We start from the raw sequence: 26,283 nt of genomic DNA on the forward strand, positions 1-26,283 counted from the left end.
TTCTGGGACTCATCTGTCCTAACGTCCCTCATATCAAGACTTTCTAAGAAGGACAAACCCTTGGAAAATGAAGCCATTTGAGTCTTAACATATCTCTGTCCATATTTTTTTTTGGTCAGTAGCTAAAAGTACAAAAAGGGAAGAAATTATCAAAAAGATGAAAGAAAGAAAGAAAGAAAGAAAGAAAGAAAGAAAGAAAGAAAGAAAGAAAGAAAGAAAGAAAGAAAGAAAGAAAGAAAGAAAGAAGAAGAAAGGAAGGAAGGAAGGAAGGAAGGAAGGAAGGAAGGAAGGAGGGAAGGAAGGAGGGAAGGAAGGAGGGAAGGAAGGAGGGAAGGAAGGGGAAAAGGAAAGATAACTCAGCCCCCTACCTTAACTAACCAAACACCATGTTGGATATGTCAAAGGAAAATGTGGGCAGAGACAGACATTACTAGAACGCACAAGGCAGATAACCTAGCAATCTATAAGTACAATGTACCAGCCAGACATTACTAGTAGACACAGACCAGATAACCTAGTGCACTGCAGTTTCAGTAGACTGGTCCACACCCATCTGCATAGGGTATGATCCATCACCCTACTGGATGCTTGAAACTGTGGATTGTACTACCCTCTACATACTATGCTTTCCTATGCATACATACCTATGATCAAATGTCACATAAATTAGGTACAATAGCAGATCAACAACAATACCCCATCATAGAACAATGATAATGATATAATAAAATTGCCAGTGTTATGCTTTGGGATCACTGTGAATTACAGTAAGGATTATTTCCACCAGGGCCACTGTCAATCACTTCTAACAGATGGGCACGCAGGACGAAAGACTACACATGGGAGTTCCCATTCACTGCCCCTTCCATGCTGGGAGGAAGCAGTGAAAAACTTGTGAACTGTCTGCTTGTAGAATGTTGTGTTCAGTATTTTCAAACCATGATACACCATTTGCCACTGAAACTACAAGGAAAGAAGAAGAGGTGCAAAGATATATAAATATAGCATTTACATAAATATATAGCATTCATTATACTATAATAGGTGTAAAAACATGTATAGTTAGTTATATATGTAGCATAGTATATAAATATACATTCATATGTACCTGTGGAATATATAACATTATATATATAGGGGGGGATGAGTTTTTAATCAGGAAGAGCTTTTCAGGACACAGTCCATGGGGCCAGCTTTTGCCCTGGGGCCCGATTTTAGAACTGCCACCACCACCATAGGCCACCATGGAGCAGGCAGGCACCAGACATTACAGTTTTCTCAAGTTAGTGAACGTTGGCCAGCAGAGGTGGAGAGAGGAAGGCAGAGGCAGAATCTGGAAAAGAGAAGCTTTCCATCTTCTATTTCCCTTTACACATATAGATGTACTTTTCTACTCTGTTCCAAAGCCAGATTAACCCTTTGTTGTTCATGATGATGTCTTTTTCTGGGGATGATGGAGTAAAAGATAAGACTCCTCCATAATTTGGTCTACACATCCTCCTCTTCCATCTCACATTTGGGGAAGAAAGACCCTCTTAGACACAACCTAAAGCCCTAGCTCAGGGTCTAGCCAGAGCTTAGGGAGGAAGGAGCCAGAAGATAGAGAGCAACAATTCTGCTTCAAGAGGGAGAAATAGGTGGAGCACTCATTTACAGGAAATGGGAAAGAAAACATGTATTGTGGAGCAGGATGCAACAGGTCACAGTAAAGCGTAGGAGAGGAAAGGTCTGTCCTGGCCTCCCTGAGCATCACCAGGTTTGCGGCCCCCGTGGCCTGCAGCCACACAGGCACGCAGGGCCCACCCTGGAGGGAGGGGCTGCGCAGGGCGGCAGTGACCGTAGGCTGGAAGCTGTGGATACTTGCTGCATTCGCTAGTGTTTTGATTTCATTGTTTTGTCCAGATGGGGACCATTTTGGACACCTCGCTCTCTTTTCATTGTTGGGGAGCTTACAAATGTGGAAGTCCAGACCCTTGTAACACCCTAGAGTCCTTAATTGGAAAAGTGAGAAAAGCTTTTCCAATCAAACCTCAGAAAGTTCTTGCTGCTTAAGGGGAAAAAATTAATAAATTAAAAGCCTTGCCTTGCACACAGTCCCCCGTGGCCCAGGCTGGGCGGCACTGCAGGACTGCTCGGCTCCCCTGTGGCTGGAGCTGGGGGTGTGGGCACGGCTGAGGCAGGCGGAGCACATGCTCAGGAAGAGGAAGGGCTGGGTTTCCCTGGCCTCCACAGATTGTGGAGAAAACACACTTGGCTCTCCCGGGGGCAGGCTTGCACCAGGCCAGACAGAACTAAGACAGAACGACAGCCAAAGTCCAATTTGCCAAGATGAGAGAGTCTCCTTCAGGGAATTACCATCCACATGTCAAGTATGACAAAGGGAATTTTTTTTCAGCTTCACTAAGGTATAATTGCCAATAAATTACTCTGTGTGAGAGAGAGAGAAAGACAGAGACAGACAGGACAGAGACAGAGACAGAAAGACAGACAGACAGACAGAAAGTGAAAAGTTGATGTTTTACTACTGGTAAACATTTTGAATTAGCTATGCTAATGAACATGGCTACCTCTCCCATAGTCATCTTTTTTGTTGTAGTAAGCATACTTAAAGTATACAAGTATTCAATATAGGATTGTAAACTCTGTAAGCAAAATGGTACATCAAACCTCCCCAAAGTTATTTTTTTTTGGGGGGTCCGGTTGTGGGGCCTGAACTCTGGGCCTGGGCACTGTACCTCAGCTCAAGGCTAGCGCTCTACCACTTGAGCCACAGCACCTCTTCCAGCTTTTTTCTTTTTGCTTATGTGCTGAGGAATCGAACCCAGGGCCTCAGGCATGCAAGGCAAGCGCTCTACCACTGAGCCATCTTCCCAGCCCCTCCCCAAAGTTATTTATATTGTAAAACTCAAATTTGGTACCTTTTACTAATGTCTCCTCATTTATTTACCCTCCAGTCTCTGCATCCACATTCTACTTAGTGTCGCTATAATTTTGACTATGATAGAATCTAGGTACTAGTGAAATCCTGCCTTTGCCTAGATAATTCCATTAATGTAATGTCCTCCAAGCTCACCCACTCTGTCACAAATTTAAGTCTGACACACATAACGTTCAAGATGATAATCCCATTTCCTTTAGCTCTACATCCAGTAGGGGGAATGATAGATTGTATAATGGTTCTGTTTTTCATTTTTTGAGGAAACTCACAGTTTTCAGCAATGGCAGCAACAATTGACATCCCCACCAATAATACACAAAAGTTTAGAAAGGGCCAGAACTGGGACAGCTGCTCTGAAAACAAGAGCAAGCTTTGTTTTCAAGTTTTGCCAATCATAGTTGGTCCTTGCACATATGAATGAGTGTACTGCACAAGTGTACACCTGTGTGCACTGGAGTGTCTTCTGTGTGTTCAGGTATGCACCAAACATACTAACCCAGTGCTCTGTCACTGAGCTTTACATTTATGCTTAATTTTTAAATGATCAAAAGTATTCTTAAATAGAATAAAAATTTAAATACTGACCTGTACAGTAAGTGGAAATCAGGAAGTAAATATGCATATACTAACAGATCTTACTTATATCTAAAAGTAGAGGCTGGGTGCTGGTGGCTCTTGGCTATAATCCTATCTATTCAAGAGACCAAGAGCTGAGGATCTTGATTAGAAGCCAGCCCAGGATGGAAAGTCTGTGGGATTCTTATGTCCAATTAACTACCAAAAGGCTGGAGATCAAGTAGTAGAATGCTATGCTTGAGCATGAAAGAAAGAAAGAAAGAGAGAGAGAGAGAGAGAGAGAGAGAGAGAGAGAGAGAGAGAGAGAGAGAGAGAGAGAGAGAGGAGGGAGGGAGGGAGGGAGGGAGGGAGGAAGGAAGGAAGGAAGGAAGGAAGGAAGGAAGGAAGGAAGGAAGGAAGGAAGGAAGGAAGGAAGGGAAAAGAAAAGGAGGAAAAAGCTATGCAACTGTATCCTCAGGACCACACAATGAATGAGAATAAATAAATAATAATAAAAAAAAGTTTAGAAAGGAGAATTACTAGGAGAATGACGAGGCCCAAAGGCTGTGAACCTTGGAGTTGAAGTCGGAGCCATGGAGGGCACAGCAGTAAGGCTGAGTGGCTCTCAAAGCTCCTCTGAGCTCCCCAGAAAATTCTGAATGTTTAAAGAAGTTTGGGGACTACCTTGGGAGCCCCTTAATACTCGGTGTGGGCTGAGGAACAGCAGCATTGGCTTTGCCATGTTCATCTATAGAAGTATGAGGTGTCATCACATAACCCTACACTTGCTGAACCTCAGTTTACTTGTGACTTGGATCCCAGGAGAACTGTATGCTGCTTAACTGCAGAAGAAGGGCCACTATATACACCCAGAAAAGAGCTCAAGGCCCCAAAATACCAGGAAAGCATGTCTTTGCATGGAACTCTAGGTGCATATGGTGAAATTAAAATATGTATGTCAGACATTCTGTTCAAATCCAAGCTCTACGACTTTCATTTGACCTCTGGGCCCCTCGCTGAGTCAAGGAGACCAGCTCTGTTCTGCTTTGTCCCAGGCTTTCCTGGTTTTATTGCTTATGAGAAGTAAACAGACTATTCTGTTTCCTCTCCATTAAGTCAAGTGCAAGCTGCGGTACTAGCAATGTCTCACTATTTCTTAGACTGTAGTCATATAGAAAAATCACATGGTGGTCTTGAGCAGGAACCGTAAGTGTCCACCCCACATCCGGTGACTGATTGCTCTGTGTGGGGTGAACCTGAGGCCTGCAGGGGTCACAAGTTCCCAGGTGCTGCTGCTATTGCTACTCCTAGGACTGAGGTCCACCCCTTGAGAACCACTACAACACCCCTACCACCAAGGTTCATGAGCTCAGGTTTTGCACCATGCCTGGCAAAAACCACAAATTACATGACAGCTGTCCCTTGGGATAGCAGGGAAATGGTTCCAGGAGTAGAAAAATCCACGGATGCTCAAGTTTCTTATAGAAAGGGTGTTGTATTTGCTTAGAACCCACAGGCATTCTCTGTACACAACTTAGTACAGATCTGAGCCTAAGGAAATTGCCAAAACATGTTTTCCCTTCCCTCAGTTCTAGAACAGCACAAACACTGCATTCTAAGGAACCTTCTTTTTAGGGTGATGGTTCTATTTGAGCTCTTCTATGCCCCAGTCCTGGGTGAGCCTGGCAGATACAGGGCCTTCTGTGAAGAGACAGACCATCCACAGCAGAGAAACCTGCTGTTTACAAACAAAGCATCCTGTTTAGATTTTTTTGTTTTTACTCCTCATCGATAAACAAGACTATCTTTTTTTCTGTGGAGCAGATAGCTGGGTCAGGGTGGCTCCTGGATGAAGGGCCCACAATGACCATGATTCTCTCCTGTGTTAAAACCCTTAGCCAGGCACTAGTTGCCACTGTGGCCTGCTGGCTCAAATCCATTTCTTCCCTGCAAGACCATTTACTTTTCCTCCCATCAAATTCTGTTGCCATGGAGACCATCCCATCAGCAGCATGGAGGCTGAACCAACAGCTGCCTGCACCTGTGTGAGTTAGGCATCGTGGCCCAGGCTGACGGAGTTTCCTACATCGTCACTTGTCTGATTATACCATAGACATTTTTGGCTAGAAGCATATTTCCTTGAAGAGTTAGTCAAAGGCTGGGCACAATGGCTCCTACCTGTAATCCCTACTAGGGAGGCCCAGGTAGGGAGATTGCAAACTGTATCCAGCCAAGCAAGAAAGCACAGACCTTACCAAAAAAAAAATAATAGTAATTATCTTAGGGTTCATTTCCCTAAAATCACCTTATCTGACCTTTTCTGCTTGACTCACACATATGCTAGATATTGCAAATAAGGGAAACCATGGGACCTATGTTTCTTTGGGCTTGGCTTACTTCACTTAATATAATTTTTTCCAAGCCTTTCCATTTCCTAACAAATGGGGCAATGTCATTCTTTCTGATGGAGGCATAGAATTCCATATGTTTTTTTTTTCTTTCATGCGATTGTTTCTAACACATTTATAAGATTATCTCTTTGTTGCTTTGTATGTCCCTCCCCCACAGTATAACCCCTGCTTTCACTGTATTTAATGTTGGTATAATTTGTGGAGGGGAAGGGGAAAAACAAATCGTTTAAATAGGGATACAGGTGGACCCATTGCAACAATGAAATGTACAAGTCCTTATGTCAAAAAACGAACTTTACAACTTTGGTGGGGGGGGGCAGCGGGGAAGATTGGGTGGGGGGGGCGGGGGGGAGGATGGGAAGGGATGGGAAGGGGAAACAAAGGAGGAGGCTACAATGCTTGATAAGAAATGTACTCATTATCTTGCCCATATGATTGTAACCCCTCTGTACAGTATTTTTCACAATAAAAAATAAAAATAAAAATAAATAATAATAATATATATATTATAATAACTAAAGGAGAAAGGGCTGAGGATATGGCTCTCATAGAGCACTTGCTTAGGAAATCCAAAGCCCCGAATTCAAACTCCAGCACTGCAGGGGAGTTGGGGGAAGTTCATCAAAAGCATAATAAAAGAGCAACAGAGAAGATGAATATGATCAAATTACATTATATGCATGTTTGGAAATACCATAATGAAACATGTTTGTTCAATGAATATATGCTAATAAAAAAAGAACTGGCCAAGAGCAAGGGTGAAGATTAGCTCTGTTGAATGAGTTAATTGTAAAGTATGGCATATGTGTGTGAATATATATATATATATATATATATCATCATCATCATCATCATCAAGCCAGGTGCCGGTGGTTCACATAATCCTAGCTACTCAGAGAGCTGAGATCTGAGGATCACAATTCAAAGTCAGCTCAGGCAGGAAAGTCCGTGAAACTCTTTTTTTTTTTTTTTTTTTTTTCCGTGAAACTCTTATCTCTAATTAACCACCAAAAAGCCAGGAATAGCACTGTGGCTCATGTGGCAGAGCACTAGCTTTGAACCACAAAGCTCAGGGACAGAGTCTAGGCCTTAAGTTTGAGCGCCAGGACAGGCACAAAAAAAAATGTGTGTATATGCATATATGTACATGAACATATATATATATATGTATACACACACATATATATTCACACATATAATCAAGAGGAAACATATACAAGAGAATAAGATCACATTTTAGGTGGACATTAGAAATGTAGATCCTCAGCCATTCCCTAGAATGCTAAGACTGAAGCATCTAATTCCAAGATCTCTTACACTGTTCACCATGTACAAGAATAACAGCAAACACTTGGTACATAATAAGTGTGAATGTGTGCCAAGTCCTTCCATGCAACATTCTTTTACCTTCCCATACCCCTGCTGTGGCAGGTTGGATTATTTTTATCCCTGTGACATAGGTTAGGAAACTAAGACCAACAAATAGCTCTGGTCAACCAGCCCTGGCCCTGCGGCAGTAGAAGAAACGCACAAGATTGGGACTAAACCCCACCAGAGGGTCTCACAGCTTGAAATAACTGCCTGCTGTCCCCTGCTCTTGTGGCTTCTAGAACAAGCTGGTACTTTTGAAGGTCTGGTGCCCACCAATTTTTAGTGGACCCTGTGATCCTCTCTCAGGCCCACACTTGTGAACCACTGTAAGACCTCACAACAATGAATGTCCTGTGGAACAGAGGATGGACAACCCCAACCAGACAGATTTTCTCATTTTACAAAGGAGATACTTAAACTGGGCAAGCAGTGACTTGTCCTAGCTGTACAGCTAATCAATGCCAGAGCTGGCACCATGAACAGGTCCCCTAGTCATGGGCTGGCGCATTCTCTTGACGTCACTGTTTCTAAGCCAGAAGATACAATGGTAGCTCAGCTCTCCGGGCCCAGTGTCCAGGACCAATCACCTTGCAGGAAGAAAGCTAAATCTGCCTCTCCAGAAGAACAATTATGCTTGGGCACCTGGGGTGCCAGGCCACGTACGAAATGCTTCCTCTATATCCTTGTTTCCAGGCCCCTGGGTATATCTGACATGCTCCAACAGCAAGACCTTAGTCATCCACTAAGTACCACCTGAAATAAACTTGGAATCACTCAACTACTAAGTGGGGAAAGATCACTCTATTTCAACCAGTAGGATCCAAGGGGTTGAGCGGAGCTGCCAGTGGCTTTAGGGAGAAACGTAATGGCTGTAAATGCAAACTCCCCAGCCTATGCCCATGAGTCAGGGGTTGGTCGCCTTCACTCACACACTGAACCTGAAAGGATCAAGCACTGATTAGACACAGTGAACAGTGACTTCCTGTGGCACTGGGTATATACAAAACAGATGAGTGCCAGGAGATGTACACACTGGTCACCCAGCAAGAAGGCCAGAGTGAGGCTTTAATGGGGGAAGATTTAGGGATGGAAGAAAGGTGTTATGCAGGGTAACTATCTCTCTAAAGTCTGAAAGTTGACAATGAGGACAGGTTCACAGGTAACACGACTTGTTTTGCTGCCTCTTTGGGGTTACACTGGGGATTGAACTCAGGGCCACATCCCTGCCAGGCAGGCATGTATGAGCCATCCCGTCAATACCTTCTTGTATTGAGTATTGTCAAGATAAGGTCTTCTTTTATGTCTGGGCCAGCCTGGACTGCAATCTTCCCATTTGGGCTTTCTCCCATATCTAGGATAACAGATGCATACCACGGCAACACAACCATTGGTTAAGACGGTCATGAACATTTTTTTTGGCCTGGGCTGGCCTTGGACTTAAATTCCCCAATCTCCACTTCTTGGGTAGACAGGACTATACTTGGGCTTCGTGTATTCTCTTCCTTCTGCTAGATATCTCTTTCTCTCCCTTTCCTGCACAGGCCAAGTCCAAAGTCGTCACCTTTAAAAAGTCTCCCTGGCTCTCCCATATGTGTTTAATTTTTCTTGCTTTTTTATTTTGTTTTGTTTTGTTTTTGGACAGAGTCTCATAATATAGCTTAATCTGGTCATGAACTGTTGATGCTCATGCCTCAGCCTCTTAAGTGCTGGAACTGTAGGTGTGCACCACCATGTCTGGCCTCATGCAGGTTTATTAACACCTTCTATGACTCTGTAGACTATATGCAAAATTATGGCCATCTCTTGTGTCTAATGTGCTCTGGAACTTTCTATAAAATGGCTCTGTGCCCATTTGGCAGGAAAGGAAAGTGAGACTCAGCCTGTTCAAGGTCATACAACCAGTAAGCTGTATGCAGCCCAGGTATCTCAGCCTCCAAAGTCAAGGACCAGCAGCTTCCTCATCCTCCCACTGCTAAAGTCTAGTAGTAGGTGCATCCCCAAAACTGTGCATCCCTTTGGGGCACCGGAGTCTTTGGTGATAGCTCCTATGCCCAATGCATAATTGATGCAAAATAAATGATAAATTTAATTCCTTTGCTGAATAAGGAGCATACCCATTTACAATAGCAGCTGATGGAACCCTGCTTCTAATCAAAGCAAGATACATAGGCATACACCCCCCCCAGTCACCTCCGCCAAACCACCCCCCACACACACAGGACACCTAGGGAATACACATCTCTGGGAATTTTTACTGGAGTACTGACTCTGAAGCCAATAGGCTGGGGTCGGGTCCAAGTGTCTGCGTTTCTGGCAAGCTTCCAGGGCTGCTGCTGGCGTGACCCCATCCGAGGGCCCTATGGATCCAAACACAGCAGCCAAAGCAGCGCAAAGCACTTCTGTTACCTTTGGCTCGTAATGGATAATAATGATAATAATATAAAAAGCTTGCCTTATGCATTGTTCTCCTTCCAAAGGAGATTTCAAATGAGTTAGCAAAATACCGATGCTTGTAATGCGCTGGCCATAAACACATGACAGTATGCACATTTGTTTGTGCCCGAGCTTTGGTTCAATCCCATCCTACCAATAAATCAAGTAAATGAGGGAGAGGGGAGACTGTAGCTGGAAGATTCCATTGCAGAGACAAGTGGATCGGGGAGTGGAGGAGGGTGGAGGAAAAGCCTCACTCTTTTCCAACCAGCCCTGGGCATTTTGTGACAAGCCTGAAGGCTGGCCAGGAGGCCGGACCCCACCAGAGACACTCGCTGTCCTGTGGCCCCATTCCTGGCTGACTTTCTCTGGTAAACAAGGATGGCTTGGTGCTCACCAGTCCTGTGTACCCACGGTCCCTCTGCCCAGCTGCCAAGTCTTAGAAGTCACCTATCTCTGATCCAAGATATTTGGAAGGAAAACACCCTTTTTTCTGCCTCCTTCTCTAGATGTCCCTGGGCCAGCAGCAATCAGCACGAAGTGTGGCTTGCTTGAGATGCAAGGGGACGTGTTCGGGCTTTGAGCCACATTCATGGAGGTAACAGACTTTGGGGGGGGGAGAGCAGGGAGGGAGGGAGGAGAAGACTTGTCCTGCCTTCATTTCTTGGCTGTCCTTGCTGGGGAGCTGGGTCATTCTCTCGGCCAGCCAGGATTGCTCAGGTTTGCTCTGCATTGCGGGAAAAGGCAGGCTCTAGAGGGAAGGCTCTCCTGCCTGGCCCAAGTCTGGAATAAGGAAAAAGTCCTTGGGGAACAAAGATGGAAAGAGTTGCTTAGCACCTCATAAGCCTTTTCAAGGTGGAGGCCACCAAGCCCGTGCTAAAACACCTATATCCCTTAAGGGAGAAATGCGGTCAAATATCCCCTTGCTCCAGTTGTCCTATCACCTGCTTGACAGGTCTTTCCATGAGCAGCCAACCTGGGTGGGAAGAAAAGTCCCTTGACTTCTATGTATTCAGGGAGTGACACCATCCCAGGTGGTTGGCAAAGGCAGCAGAAGTGGCCATCTGCACACCACTGAGGCTCTTTCGGGAGGCACCTGTGTCCCCTTACTACCTGGGTGCCTGGACGGAGTCAAGGTGGGACAAGAAGGGTGTCTTCCTGGTCTCAGAAAATCCCAGCAGCAGGCAGGCCTGGCAGCCTGATGCGTGCAGGTGAATGGGAGAATGACACAGATACTGTGGCAAAGAGCATCTCATCAGCATGTCCCTAGCATTCTTCACTTCCAAGTGTGTTGCATTCCCAGCAGCTCCATTCGCATTCTAAGATTAACCCAGACCGCAAAGGGTGGCTTCCTCATCCAGTTCCCTGTGCAACAGGGATGGGGAGGTCGGAGGGTCACACAGGACCTGGAGGACCAGCACTCTGTGCTCGCTTGTGTCCTTCCTCCTCTCTCTCCACTCCCTTCCAAAGCCCTCCCCTACACCCCCCCCCACTTCCACGCCTGGCTCCTAGATCATTTATAAAATGCCTCAAGTCTGCACACCAAGCAATTCCTTCTTATGAGGCCCAGAGGACTTCTCATTTCTGCCCTGCAGCAAGCTTCAGGTGTTTTCTCTTTTGTGGGGCTGATTTAACACTTCTCGCATTGCAGCCTACTGACTGAATGTGAACTTGGACTCCAAGCATCTCAATAACGCTTGACATGCTGGTGCTGGTGCATGCTCCATCGTTACAGACAGGAGCAGCTGCACCCTGAAGAGAGAGGGAGATGTGGACCCTTTTTATACCCACTGTATTCCAAACTCAGGACCAAGGAGACGCAGCCTTTTTCTGTAGCACCTACTAACCTCCTGGGTAGCTGGTCGAGCCCAGCAGAAGCACACTGTTCTGTTATGGTCCAGCCCTGTCCTGCTTTACCTTACATTTTCTGTGTGATTTTTTTCTCCCCCTCAGTCACCCTGGCTGAAAGCCCACTCCTCACACATGGCCCCAGGGCTCTATACCCATCAAATGAGGGCCCCCAGCCCTGGCATTACTGACATTTGGGGCATGATCATGCTTTGCTGTGGGGTGATCAGCACCATGCCTGGCTTCTGCCTACTCAATGCCAGGGACACCTTTGTTCCTCATAGTGACACTCAGGCCCCTCCCAACTTGGCCACACCCCAGGGGACAGACTGGGCTTGGTGGCGAAGCTTCTGAGGCAGGCCAGCAAGAGATACCTCGGCTGGCCCCCAACGCAGTGACTGGGATATACACAGAAGTGCATTCGTCCTCCGGGTGTAGAATGGAAAAGGGCAAAGCGTCTCCTATGGAGGCCTTCCCTACTGCGCAGTTGCTCAGCTCACATCACAAGCTCTGAAGTTGCCCACCCAGGAGCCTCTGAGGCTCAGCACAGCCCAGCACAGCACAGCACAGCACAGCAGGCCTGTGTGCACAGCCCACCCACCAGGAGAAGAGAGGACGTTTCCGCTCACACCTTGCAACTCTCAGGCTTTCTGAGCCTGTGCATCAGGATGGAAGCGAATGTGTGCTTTCCATTGTCAGAGAGCAGCATCAAGCTTTCAAGTGGATCTGAGCCTTCCCCCCAAGTTCCCAGACTCATTTCCTTCACTCAGCTCTGCACAAAACCTTCCCGAAGAAGATGAATTTTTCTAGCTCATGGACTTCCCTCAGTCCCCTGCCTTCTTCCTTCTGGGCCTCGTCTGCAACTGTCTTAAAGAAAATTTCCTCTAGGTTTTCACACAGTTGACTACAAAACAGTTCCAAAGAAGCCTCAAGGCTTGTGAATCTTGGGAGATAATTCTAAGAACTCTTAGAACAGGTAGTTAGCAAACATTATTTTTAAGAGCTAGACAGTAAAAGATCTTAGGCTTTGTGACCCAAATGATCCATTTGTAATTATTCAAATGTGTCATTCTAGCCCCAGAGCAACTACAGAAAATGAGTAAATGAACATGTATGGATGGCTAGATCCCAATAAAACTTCATTTATCAGAAGTAGGCTACAGGCCAGGTTCTGACTTGAGCCACATATTCTCTTTAGAGCATCTGTAATGAATGTTGCCATGATGACCACTGGAGGAAATGTGCGTGCGTGCGTGTGTGTGTGTGTGTGTGTGTGTGTGTGTGTGTGTGTGTCCACACGTGCATGCCCACGCACAGGTCCGCCTGGAAACTGTCCCTGAGCTTTTTTGCTCAAAGCTAGCACTCTACCACTTGAGCTACAGTGCCACTTCTGGCTTTTTTTTAGTAGTTAGTTAGACATAAGAGTCTCACAGACTTTCCTTCCTCAGGCTAGAGTTGAACTACGATCCTCAGCCTCCTAGGTAGCTAGGATTACAGGCATGAACCACTGGCACCCAGTTCCTTTTGATTTTTTACTTAACTGACAATTTGGACTGCAAGTACCTCAAACAACATTCACATCCTACATTCTCTCCTGAAAGACAGACAGACAGAAAGATGGGCACTGAGAGAGATTGTAAGAAACACAGATAGCTCATGGAGGCCTCCTTTGTCTGCTGCCAGCCTTTACACGTTAATAAAAACTTTGTCCTTGCTTTCCAGAAGGATGCTAGTTGGGGAGACTCTGCCTCCCAATCCTGGAAGTTGATCTTACCTGTTCTCTATCCCTTTCTCCCCAGGAAAATATGCAAATCATGCAAATGCAGCCAAGAGGACCACTGTTTGAGCTCCGACCTGGAAGATGACCGGAAAATCGGCCGCTTGCTGATGGACTCCAAGTATTCCACCCTCACTGCCCGGGTGAAAGGTGGAGATGGCATCCGAATTTACAAGAGAAACCGCATGATCATGACCAACCCCATTGCCACGGGCAAAGATCCCACCTTCGACACCATCACCTATGAGTGGGCGCCCCCTGGCGTCACCCAGAAACTGGTAAGACAGCTCCTTCCTGCCCAGTGATTGTCTTCCTGACCTCAAAGGTGTTAGCTGAGTCACAGATGCCTGAACTTCGGTTTTAAGGGAGAGAGGACAGAGTTACAAAAATGACAGCCAGGGCTGTGAGTTTAGAAGACTGCTGGAGTGAAGAATGGCTGGCCTCAGTATTTCTCATCCATCAAGTGGGTGGGTAGAGGTGTTCGTATGAACTCTAATGCAGAGTTCATATGTACTGGGAACTCTGTCCCTTCCAGCTAGAATACAGGGACACCTGCTGTTCCCTGTTGGCATCTCACTCCTGACTAGGAGAACGTGGATCGCCCCAAATTCTCCAAGTATTCTCCCCACCACTGAGATTTTCACTTCTCATGTAGAGTGTACTGCCTTCCAGCCAGGAGCCATCATGCAGCAAGTGGTAAGAACAGATGACTCCCCACCAGAGCACTGGGCCGAGAACAGCTCTGCGATGTCATCTAAGGGGGAAAAGGGCTCCTAGAAGAAGTGAATTGAGGCAAAGCATTGTTTTGATTGGATTGAACTGTGTTATGAAAAGCATGAAGCGTGTGTGTGTGTGTGTGTGTGTGTGTGTGTGTGTGTGTGTGTGTGTGTGTGTGTGTGTGTGTGTGTGTGTGTTGTGTGCTAGCTCTGGGACCTGAACTCAGGGCCAGGGTGTTGTGTGCTAGCTCTGGGACCTGAACTCAGGGCCAGGGTATTGTCCCTGAGCTTCTTTTTACTCAAGGCTAATACTCTACTACTTGACCTGTAGCTCCACATCCAGTTTTTTGAGGGGGTTAGTAATTGGAGAAAAGAGTCTCATAGACTTTCCTGCCCAGGCTGGCTTTGAATTGTGATCCTCAGCTCCCAGACTGCTGAATAGCTAGGACTACAGGGGTGAGCCAGAAGTATCCAGCTACAAAACACAAAAGAACAACACTGCAGCTTCTGTGGGTACCACCGCCCTGAGAGAGGGAGCTGCCTTGTGTGTCAGGAAGTGGAGATGGTTCGTTTGCCTTTGCTGGTTTGCAACACTGAGGAGATCCCAGGCCACGGCGCAGTGGCCATATGGACCACAGGCCAGGTGGTCATGAGCCGGGCCGGGTCGCAGCCCCATCTGGAGCAGCCTCCGAGGGCTCTGCACAGCATAAGTGCAAAGAAAGCACATAGGCCATAAAAAACGACTGTCGGCGTCAGGAATGGCTGGGGAACTGACCGGTGAAAACCCCCAGCACTTGGCCTGGTCTAATCAGGGGAAGGCATCGCATTGCGGCGTGGTGATTAATGCTGCCTCATAAAACCACATGGCTACAAAGAACTCCTCTGTCCGCCTCGCAGCTCTCCGCCTGCCCGGTCACACTTCTGAGACTGGCTGGCTCTCCCGTCCTGTTCGCTTGCCCAGCTTTGTGTTAATTACCATGTGGACAGGCCTGATTGTAGTTTGGACAAGGGACAGAGTCTTGCTGTCTGTCAGTCTCCCAGATGGCAAGAAGGCCAGAGAAAGCTTTAAGTCTCTCAAGCTGGTAAGGATGAGCCAAACTGTGCCTCCTTATCCGGTACTTACCATATGTCAGCCACTGTGCCAAGAGCCTGCCACAGCCTCTTCTAATTCCCCAGCCTTGGTAGGGATGTAGTTATGACACTCATCTACAGAGAGGGAAACTGAGGCTGACAGAGGGTGGAACTAGCTAAATGCCCCACTAATGGTTTAAGTGCAAAGCCAGACTCTGAACTTGGGCCTCTCTGCCTCCAAACATCTAGGTTCCTCCTGAACAAGATTCCAGGACTGGCAGATCAGAGGGGAGGCAGGCCAGAGTGCAAGACGGCTTCTGAGAATGGGGGTGGGGGGAGGCTGAGCATGTCTTAGATATCCAAGCAGAATTTGGGGGGAGGCACGAGGGAGACAAGCTAAGAGCCAGCCTCCAAGCGTTCTGTGTGCTTGCCTCATGAGGCTCTGTCCACCCCCCGCACCAAGCATATTCCAGCCCATTTTATAGGGGAGCAAAGAGAGGCCATGCAGGGAGGTGACCAGGCAGCACTGGTGTCACCATACCTCCTCTCTTCCCAGTCCTCCCGGCTGGTCTGACAAAATGCATCTTACTCATGGCTGGGGAACAGGACCTTAGCCAGCTTCCTGAGCTAGAGCAGCACCAGGCAGCCACTCAGCCCCACCCCTCCACCTGTTGGTTCCCTCCCTAGTCTGCACTAGTTGATGAGTGTTCTAAGGGATCCTGACATAGCATCATGGGTTGATTAGTGATGTCTGCCCTAATTGTGAGAGGGAGTGATGGCCAGAGTGTCAGGCCAGCTAGCCAAGCGGAGGCATGGCAGCTCACACCTGGGGAAGGTGGACGGGTCTGTCTGTGGCAAAGCAGAGGGATGCCATCAGCCAGAGCCGGCTGTGGGGTGCAAGAGGAACGCTGGATCCCTGGCAGGAAATCTCCCTTTCTCCAGACCTCTGCCAGGAACCCATCTGCAGCCACAGACAGGGGCGGCCTGGGGCAGGGAAAGACACTGTGTGCTTGGTGACCAGCGGGCTTGGCCAGGGAGGCCTCTGGGATGTAGTACAGCATTCATTTAGCAAGCTGAGCCCAGGGCAGCTGAGAGGGGGACATATGAGTCTCTGAAAGATAGTGGTAGAGAGGTTTCCAAAATATGTGAGTTCCCATGGGGAATATGGCAAAGTGGGTCAGTAGAAAGCTGCTAGGTTCAAAGCTGTCTTTGTCCCACACTAGCTGTGCCCCCAGTTCCCATGGGGTGCCTCAGGGCCCGCCTCCTGTGCAGCCCTGGGGAGCGAACCCTGAACACAGCAGGTGATCCAAACGCAGGCTGTGCCCAGCAATCTTGAGTCACTGAAATCAGAAGTGATTTAATCAGCCTGGTCAGAAGGAAGGCTTTTCTCCCTGAGCTAAACCAGCCTGATACCCTCTAAGTGAATGTGGTGTGTGCCACACTCAAGGCCCACTCTGCCAGGAAAGCAAAGCTCCTGTAGCCATTTTTCCAAAACCCCTCCTTGGATGTCTGGAGCAGGTGAGGCTCAGGGCAGTATGTAGGCGACGGGTGTGTGGGTGTCTTTGCCACCCATGGCCTCTGGCTGCCCGTTCCCTGTCCTCTTTGGTCACAGCCCACTCCTGGTGCTGCCCCCTGCATGGTCTGAGCCTCCAGTGTCACAGGAGAACCTGGGATGGCGGTTCTTTTTCAGGCTTCCCCCTACCCAGTAAGCCTCCCTGCAGGCCTAGTTAAAACTAGGTTCTCTGGACTCAGCAAAGGGACAGAGTTGGGCCAGAACCCACCTGCAGTTTCATACTGCCCACCATGGAGACAGCTACCAGCATGCTAAGGCATAGCCAGGAAGGAAGGCCCAGATGGGCCAGGCAGCTGGCATCCGGGAGCTGCCCTGCTTCCTCTGTGAATCTGCCATGGCCTTTGACTCCATTGCAGACTGTCAGTCCAAGTTGGTGGTGTAAGAGGATCAAGTGAGATCACGCCTCATGAAGGGGAAATAGATCCAGATAGACAGACCTATTGCTTTGTGACATCTGGAAAAAGCTATCACGGCATGGTGGGAGCACAATGCTGAGCAACAGCACTCACCTTAGCCAGGAAGTCAAAGAGAATGTGCGGGTGGCCAGGAACTCCTGGTTCTCCCAGTTATCTAACTTCCTCCCATTAGGCCCCACCTCTTAAAGGCTCCATCGCCTCCCAGTGGCACCACTCCAGGAACCAGGCCTTCAAATAGACACATGAGCCTTTGGGGGCTAGTCAACATACAAACTGCAGCATCTGTACTCCCTGACTACATCTCTACTACCAGACAACGGGGACTACTCATTATGAATTTCAGTATGAATTACCATATTGATTCCCACCATTTCAAATGAGTCCAGACCTGAGTGATAAGATTTGGCCGAATGGGTTCCCAGAGGACAAACATGGCAGCAGCCCCCTGGACAACAGAGCCAGATGACCTGTTGATGAGGGACAAGGTCAGAGTCAGGGTCAGACTGAAACCATCATCCAGGATAAGTAAATTCCTCTATTTCTCGGATTGTGGCTTAGCCCTTTATTTGCCCACAATCTCCCTATCTTTTGAGCCCACCAAAGGAAATATTTGTACTCTCAAAAGAAAAAAGAAGGCAAAAATCAGACAGTATCTGTGAACATATTAATACTTAATTACAGGTCATATCTACCATGTGGAAATGTTATTGACTTGAGATTTTTGTCAGTTCTACTCTTAGAAAGGGCCTTTGCATATTTTAAAGGCAATAAACCATGAAATGCCTTATGCCTTGTAGTGAACTAATTATTCTTTTATAAGAAAAAGCAATTTTAAACTAGATTGACTTTTTCCCCTTTAATTAGGTGTCTTGCCCATGGGGTAAGAGAAGTGAAAATATTCCATTTTGAAGGGAACAAGATGCATGTTTCAAAGCCAAACAATCTGAAAGGATCATGGACTTAAATTATACCATGGGACGCTCACCCAGCCCCTCCCCTGCAACACTGGAGAGGGGGCATGGTTCTGTGGTAGAGCACTCACACAGCAGGCACCCCCAAAGAAAACTGGAAGAATCCAAGGCTCATTCACCGGTCTTCAAGTGCTGAGAGTCCTCACTGATTTATCTGTGCATGTTTTTTCCTCACCAGTGTAATTTCAGTAAAGTTGCAGCTAGTCTCCCACAACAGTGACTCATACACTTTCTGGACCCCAGCACACTCCTGAACTAGGGGTAATGGTACCTGGGAATCTGCATTCTGGGGGGTCGCTCATGGGGCTTGAACTCTGGGCTGGATGCTTGGTGGCTGGGGACAGTGTGTGGGCAAAGCCTGCAGTGCTCCTGCAAGAACAGGGAGAGCAGAGGCTTTCCACGTGAAGGACAGAGACAGAAACAAAACATGCCAACCGTGGGACCAATAAAAATGCGTCCCTGCCCCAGGAGGGCTCAAGCTGTGCCAGGGCGGCGGCCTTGTATTCCTGCTGTCACTGTACTCTATGAGAGTTTCATCAGTTAGCAACTGTCCAGCAAATGGTACCCAAGAAGAGGTTTTCTTTGTTGCTGTTTTTGTTGTCTTTTCTTTCTGTCATGTTTGTTCATTTATCTGTCTTTGGAGGGTATAGGGAGGGGGACACAGAAATGGAGGGACAGAGGGTGAACAAATGCAGTAGTGCTACCAACAGGATACTATGTTGGAAATGAACTACACAACTTGTGGGTGGAGACAGAGGGAAAAGTTGGGAGAAAGCAAGGGAAGAAGTGACATTGTCCAAAATGAAATGTACTCATTACCTGACCTATGAAACTGTAGCCCTTCTGTACATCATCTTTACAATAATGATTCCTTAAGAGAGAGAGAGAGAGCAGCAGCCACTTGCTGGGTGCTGGTGCTCAGGCCTGTAATCCTAGCTACTCAGAGGCGCAGACCTAGGATCACGGTTTGATGACAGCTCAGGAAGGAAAGTCCATGAGACTCTTATCTCCAATTAACCATCTAAAAACCAGAAGTAGAGCTGTGGCTCAGGTGGTAGAGCACCATCTCTGAGCACATAAGCTCAAGGACAGCACCCAGTCCCTGAGTTCAATCTCCAGGAACAGCAACACACACACACACACACACACACACACACACACACACACACACACACACACACACACACACACACACACACACACACACACACACACACACACACACACACACACACACACACACACTCTGTGCCACAGCATGAGCACAGGTTACTGCAATTCTTATAGAAATGAACATCTGAAATGATGAACATGCATATATTCTCACACACATAAAGAAAATGGCATTCAAATAACTTTTAATACATACACACAGGAAAAGCCCAGAGAGATAAATACAAAGTTCTTGTCAAGCCATTTCATGAGCCAACAAGGCTGAGTGTTTCATAGTCCTGTACAGTACACACAGGGAGAAGGCTGGCGGCCCATGTGTGCGGGAGTGGTGAACTCTGACTCACGGCCTGGGCCCACCACTAAGGGTAAGACACACAAAGTCTCCACACTCATGCTAAACTATGCATGCATTTTCTTATTGGTGACAATGGACAGGAATTTCCTTTTGGCAATACTGGGGTTTGAGCTCAGGACACTGCCCTGTACCACCTGAGCCACACACCCCAGCCTTGTCTGCCTTAATGATTTTTCATGTAGGGCCTTGAACAGCCTGGACCACGATCCTCCTATTTATGCCTTCTGCATGGCTGAGATGACAGAACACCTAGCACAGTTAGATAATGCTTTGGGGATTTGTAAAAACAACTACATTCAGTTTAAAAGGGTGCTGGGGGGGGGGGGGGGGGGGCGGGGCGTCTATGTTCTGTTGCTGGTCACAATGAGAGATGCTCATTTTGCATTTTAAGCAGAGTCTGTTGCTGCTTCTCTGATCAGAGTCCGTCCACCTGACATGTCTCTCCCCGCCCCCACCTCTCCGGCCTCCCCAGGGCCTGCAGTACATGGAGCTCATCCCCAAGGAGAAGCAGCCAGTGACAGGCACGGAGGGTGCCCTGTACCGCCGGCGCCAGCTTATGCACCAGCTCCCCATCTATGACCAGGACCCCTCTCGCTGCCGTGGACTTTTGGAGAACGAGCTGAAGGCCATGGAGGAGTTTGTCAAGCAGTACAAGAGCGAGGCCCTCGGGGTGGGCGAGGTGGCCCTCCCCGGGCAGGGCGGCTTGCCCAAGGAAGAGGGGAAGGCACAGGAAAAGCCGGAGGGTGCAGACACCACCGCCCCGACCAGCAACGGCAGCCTGGGCGACCCATCCAAGGATGTGGAATACGTGAGTGGTACCCACATGTCCAGTCTGGCTGAATGCCCCCCCACCCTGGGCAGGCTGTCCACGCAGGGCCGCATTCCCTCATGCATTCAGCAGGAACTGTCTGCTCGTTTCCTCACTCAGGCCCTGCTGAGTGGAAAGCAGTGCAAGGTGGAGCTCTTGAAGGGTTCAGGGTCCAGGGGAGGCAGCAGAACACCCAGCTCAAAGGGCATCGGGGCTGAGCCAGGGGCAAGCCCCAAGCTGCAAGGAAGAAGGAGGCTCCGGCTGCCCTGGAAAGACCCTCTGGGAGCCATGCAGGCCTGTGGGCTTTCAGAGGGAGGCCTGCGTGTGACCCCTCCCAGAGCAAGCACACACAAAAGAAAGCCCTGCATTCCCAAGGAGCCCCCTGGGAGTCCCCATGCCCTTGGAGTCCCCTGAGCATGCTCACATGGTGCTCCAGAGGAACTAGATACTAGAATGGGCAGGAGACACTCGTCCCTGGAGAGCAACACTGACTATCCACTGGTTAACTGAGTTCTGACCAGCTGGCACTGCCTGCTAAGCCCCACGGAGCCCAGCAGGCAGAGGACACTGTCCTTGTGTTAGCGAAAACAATGGACTTAGGATGTGACCTTAAGGGCGATGGGCAGGGGCAGTATTAGGAGAGCTCTGTGGGCTGGCATCTCTTGAACTACCCACAGATGCCAAAAGAAGCTGGGACTGGCACCGTGGCCAGCCGATGGTCACCAATTCTTGCCCCCAGTGCCCCTCTGCCTTTTATCCTCCCCACCCATCATCCTTGCTTGCTCCTAGTTGACAGTTGGAAACAAGTGTCAGCACATTGGCTAGGCACAGTGACACACATCCATAATGCCAGCTACTGGGGAGGAGGAGATGGAAGGACAGAAGTTTCAGATCAGCTGAGGAAAAAAAAAATTACTGAGACTCTATTTCAACCAACAAGTTGAGCATAGTGTTCCACATGTGTAATGTCAGCTATGAAGGAGGCACAGGTAAGAGGATCAGAGTCAGGCTGTCGCTCTTACTCCCAGCAGAAAACACGAGACCCTGAAAATTAAGGCAAAAAGAGAGCTGAAGCTATGGCTACAGTGGTCACGGGCCGACTAAGTTTAAAACCCCAATACTGCCTGTGTGTGTGCGTGCGTGCGTGCGTGCGTGCATGCATGCGTGCGTGTGTGCGTGTGTGTGTGCGCGCGCACGCGCATGCACTATCTATGCTGCAAACATAAATACTAGAGATCGCTAACCTCTTGAAGTCTCTGTGACTCCCTCCTTCCCTCCCCTGCCCCACCTTGTATGTACAGATTTGCTGTCTAGCAGGCCCTGCACAGGGTCTCCGTGTCTTTGAGCCTATCCAACAATAATGACATACCTCAGGGTGTCGTACCCTTTTCACAGATGTGGAGCTTGAGGCCCAGCTTGCTGACAGGTAGTGGGGCCCTAACTCCCACCCAGGGGTCGCTGCCCCAAGGTTCACGCCAGCAAGTGCGGCCATACAGGCTGTATGCATGTACACTGGAATTTGCAGGGGTGAGTGACCCCATCAGTGGAACTCACAAAGAATATGGGTGCCCCTTCTGTATCCTATGAGAGCAGTGCTTTCCCCTGCACCCCAGCTCCAACCATCATGGCTCTGGGTTTAGGGAGCTGTGCCCCCAGCAGTCAGGTCGAGGCCCCTGTCCCCCAGTGAGCATACTATCCTGCCTGTGAGCTTGCTGGACGCTTGCTTGGAAATGAAGTCCACAGAACTCCTGGGTGTGCTCACTTCACCCAGGCATTTCCGCCCTTCCTCTGCCCCATACTTGTAACTAGAGACAGGGATGGCAGCCGGGTGCAGCGTTTAATGCACTCCTTGCTCCACTCAGTAGTCTTTAATTCTCGCCAGAGGCCCCACCCCCACCCCATGTCCCTTTCTACTCACACACTTCCTCAGCCAAGAAACCACCCCCAGACAGTACCAAACCCAGGGGAGCAAATACAAAGGGGCGAGGATGTGCTGCTCCCGCAGTCCCAAGTGTACCCAACCAGGACCCCAGAGCCAAGCCTGGCTAACCTTTCCCCATCTCTCCACAAAAATGCAAGGGAGGGCCTGGGGGGCCTCCCTCCCACCCTCAGCCACAGGGCTGCCTCTGAGATGGAAACTTACAGCAGCTAGCAGCTCAGCCCAAAACCAGCCCCAGGAGGGACATATTTGTGGGCAGAGTATGTCCAAGTCTCTGTCCAAGCAGATGTTTGGCTTGTGGGCTGGGCAGAGGCAGGCTGGCTGGCTGGCTGGCTTTCCTGCCGGCCCCATTTGGGGACCTGAAATCACCAGCCTTTTAGTGCGCCACTTCTGTCTGAACTGAGGAGGAGAGGGTACAGGGCACGGGGACAAACCTGGAGCTGCTCAGCTGAGGAGTCCCTGGGCTCACCTCCTGCCCCTCTCCCTGGAAGCAGCCTGAAAAAATCACCATGGTAACCAAGCTTCTCAGCATCCGTCTCCCTCCCTCCAAGTGGAGAAATTTTAATGACATCCAAGATTTCTTTTTCCAAAAAAAATCCCTTTAGCCCACTTTTTCTACTCTGAATACTTTCCCATGTTGCCATCAAACCTTCACAAGCATTCTCTTCCTTCCGGTGGGCTACGTGATATTCCACTGACTAAAAAGGGGCTGGCAAAGTATTTTTTGTGAAGGGCAGACAGGGGAGTATTTAAGGCTTTGTGGGCCCTACCATACTTGTTAGCTCAGCTCTGCTCAGCCCTTGTAACACTTAGCTGCTGTGGGCAATATCCAAAAAGATGATGGTGGCTATGCTCTAATAAAACTTTATTGACAAACATAGTGGTACACAGGGTTAGTCCCTAGATAGATGCAATTTTCACTCTTGAGCTAGAAGAATCAGAAATAGTTCTAGCTTGTTAATGAATTACTTTGGTTTAATAGATTTTGTTTTGTCAGTGTAGGCTAGACAATGATAGTAATGATGAAGTTGATAAAGGTAATAGTGATGGTGATGATGGTATTATGCTGTTGGTGATGTGATGATGTTAAGTGATTTTGGTGATGAGGATATCGGTGATGTGACAAGGATGATGGTGACATTAATGATATTGGTGATGGTGGTAATGATGATGATGGTGGTGGTGACAGTAATGACAGTGATGATGTGAGGAATGGTGATGATAATCTTGCTGGTGGTAGTAGTGGTGATGGTTGTGATGATGTTGGTGATTGTGGCAATGGTAATGGTGACAGTTCATCCCCTGGATTGTACCAGGTGCTGTGCCAGAGATTTTGCATGTTATTTTCCCACACAGATCTATTGCATCATTTTTCACAGACGAGGCAGTTGAGAGGTTCTTAGCAAAGTTCATTTGCAGGGTACAGTCCCTCAGCACATAGTGTATCAACTCAGTGGACTAGAAGCAACGTTTGTTTTAGTTGAAAGAAAAAATAAGAGTATTCCAACTGCACATGGAATCTAACCCCCCCGCCCCCCCCCCGCTCCCCTCCCCCCCCACCCCCTACGCACGTGTGAGGCTCTAGGCATCGTACAAGCCACTGCCATAGAAGAGAAGGCATTTCAGATCTTTCTCTACCCAGCAAGAAACCAGTCCTTGATCTTGTGGTTACCAAAGCTGGACCTGAGGACAAGTCCAGAGTAATGTCCTTTCCCACAAGACTAGCTTTCCTGCCACACTCCCACCTCACCACTCAAGCTAGGACGATCCAGTGAGAGATGCCCAACATCTTACCTGCCTTGCCAAAGAGCCCACAGCTGCCCACCTGCCCCCGGGAGCAGCCTGAGAAAGGGCGAGTGAGCAGTGGTGACGGCCATGCAGGAAGCATGCCCTATGAGCCACTTGTTAAACACTGACGCTCACGGCTGCAGAGGACTGGCCCAGAGGTTCCCCAGTGATGAGGCCGTAGTGCAAACGGCGTCCCACGGCACGTGACCCCCGCGACCGCACAACCAGCCTGCTCCTTCTCCACCACAAGGAGCATCAGAAACACGGGACTAGCAAGAGTTAGTCCAGAACAGAAAAAAAAAAGGAAAAAATAAACCTCTGGATGCAGGAGGCTATAAAGCAAAGACAGGGAATAATCACCATAAGAGGAAATGAGGAGCTGCTGTTTATAAATAAATTGTTGAGTGTTTATCTTGGAGGCCAGCGCCTCAATTTGGGGCCTTGTGTTAATATTTACTGGGGTGGCGTGATGAGAGTTCCACCAGGCTCTCTGGGTTTAGACTAGGTAGCCTTGGATCAGAGCCTTCCAGAAGAAAACAGTGCGATGAGGACAAGGCCTCCGGCAGGCCCCGGGGTGGGGCTTCTCGCAAGAGCAGAGGCTGGCTTCCCCATGCTGCAGCTCTTCCTGCAGGGCTGTCCTCACAGGCTGGCTCTCGGGCCACTGCCCTAACCATGATGCTGCCGGAAACGCTGTGTCTTCTTGCTGCCCTTCCAGCGTCCTTTATAATTCCACACTTCACCATTGAACTTCTTGTTACCTGATGAGCCTATCCAGACATTCCAAGGCAGAGAGCCAAAGGCAACAATGTCTTTTGTTGCTGTTGTTGTTGTTGTTGTTATTTTGTGATGGTAGGACTAGGGCTTGAACTCAGGGCCTCATTCTTGCTGGGCAGGTAGGTGCTCTACCACTTGAACCATGCCTTCAGCCTTTTTTGCTTGTTATTCTGCTCCTATTTTCGTAGGATCTCACATTTTTTCCTCGTCCTTGAGCTACAATCCTTCTACCTAGGCCACTGGTATAGCTGGGATGGCAAGTATGTGCCACCACACCCAGGCCAGTATGTCTGCTTTATTCATATATCAGCACACTGGTTTATGGGGAACAGTTCCATCCACTCAGCCTTACCTACAGTAGCTGAGACACCTACATCCAGCTGGGCTGGGTGTGGATGAGCAGGGACTGTCTTTCCACCATCACCCTGGCGTGGAAGCAGCAGGATGCTACAACTTCTCCTTTGCCTGACCACCACCCTGGGGAGTGAGAGAGCCAGACCAGGGCCAAGCTACACCAACCGTCTGTCTCCACCGCTCCACCACTCCCCTTACAATGCTCTGATTTCCCAATGGGAAAATGATGTGACTCAGTGGAAACTGAAGTGTGATGGCAGAAGGTGAATGCTGGGCTTTCCCTGGCCTAGCCATAGGAGGGTTTTGTCTTGAAGCTAGAATGAAGCTCTCAGTCAGGCCCCACGACCCCTTGGTACACAGCATTGCTACCTGGGTCATGTGTTGCTGATGCGTTGTTTTTTTTTGTTTTTCTTCACATTGGTTGTGGGGCTTAACCTCGGGGCCTGGGTCCTGTCCCTGAGCTTTCGTATTCAAGCCTAGTGCTCTCCCACTTTGAGCCACAGCTCCACTTCTAGTTTCCTGGTGTTAACTGGAGATAAAGAGCCTCATGGACTTCCCTGCCTGAGCTGGCTTTGAACCAGGATCCTCACATCTCAGCCTCCTAAGCATGAGCCACCATCAACCGGATGGTGCACTGTTGACTTGCGACATTTCTGACTTCTGATGGGTTGATCGGGACACTGCCCACTGCAGATGGAGGAACATTGTGTTGCCTTCATGACTACCTCTCAAGTCATTACTCCAGCCCTGTTTTGATCCATAGTCAAGTCGCTAAGTCCAGGGAGAAGGAATGAAAATCTCTGCTCACTGGAAGAGTGTCCAAGCATCTGACCGCGTGCTTTGAGCAGCCCCGCTGGGCTCAGCAGAATCTAACCAGCTCCTCCATCTTCTCAGAGGGTTCACAACTGCAGAGGCCCCATACATGGGATATTCGAAACATCTTTTGTTTTGACTCTTCTAATGAAGAACCGAGTACCGGGAAAACAGAAATGGGACAACACTGTCTGCTGGC

General features: G+C 48.6%; 1 protein-coding gene and 1 long non-coding RNA gene across 3 annotated transcripts in view; one reads left to right on the forward strand and one right to left on the reverse strand.

Moving 5' to 3' along the window:
• Nucleotides 1–26,283, reverse strand: part of LOC138824776 (uncharacterized) — a 278,919-nt gene that overhangs the window by 244,876 nt on the left and 7,760 nt on the right. The gene's annotated exons all lie outside the window — the stretch shown is intronic.
• Nucleotides 1–26,283, forward strand: part of Lmcd1 (LIM and cysteine rich domains 1) — a 50,302-nt gene that overhangs the window by 19,056 nt on the left and 4,963 nt on the right. The window contains exons 2-4 of the mRNA XM_070019008.1: nt 10,218–10,306; nt 13,356–13,611; nt 20,081–20,416. Coding sequence (XP_069875109.1) covers nt 10,218–10,306; nt 13,356–13,611; nt 20,081–20,416 — 681 coding nt within the window. The remainder of the gene's footprint in view (nt 1–10,217; nt 10,307–13,355; nt 13,612–20,080; nt 20,417–26,283) is intronic.

This window comes from Dipodomys merriami, unplaced genomic scaffold (assembly GCF_024711535.1).
Source record: "Dipodomys merriami isolate MVZ:Mamm:240054 unplaced genomic scaffold, mDipMer1.0.p SCAF_13, whole genome shotgun sequence".
Classification (NCBI taxonomy): Eukaryota; Metazoa; Chordata; class Mammalia; order Rodentia; family Heteromyidae; genus Dipodomys; species Dipodomys merriami.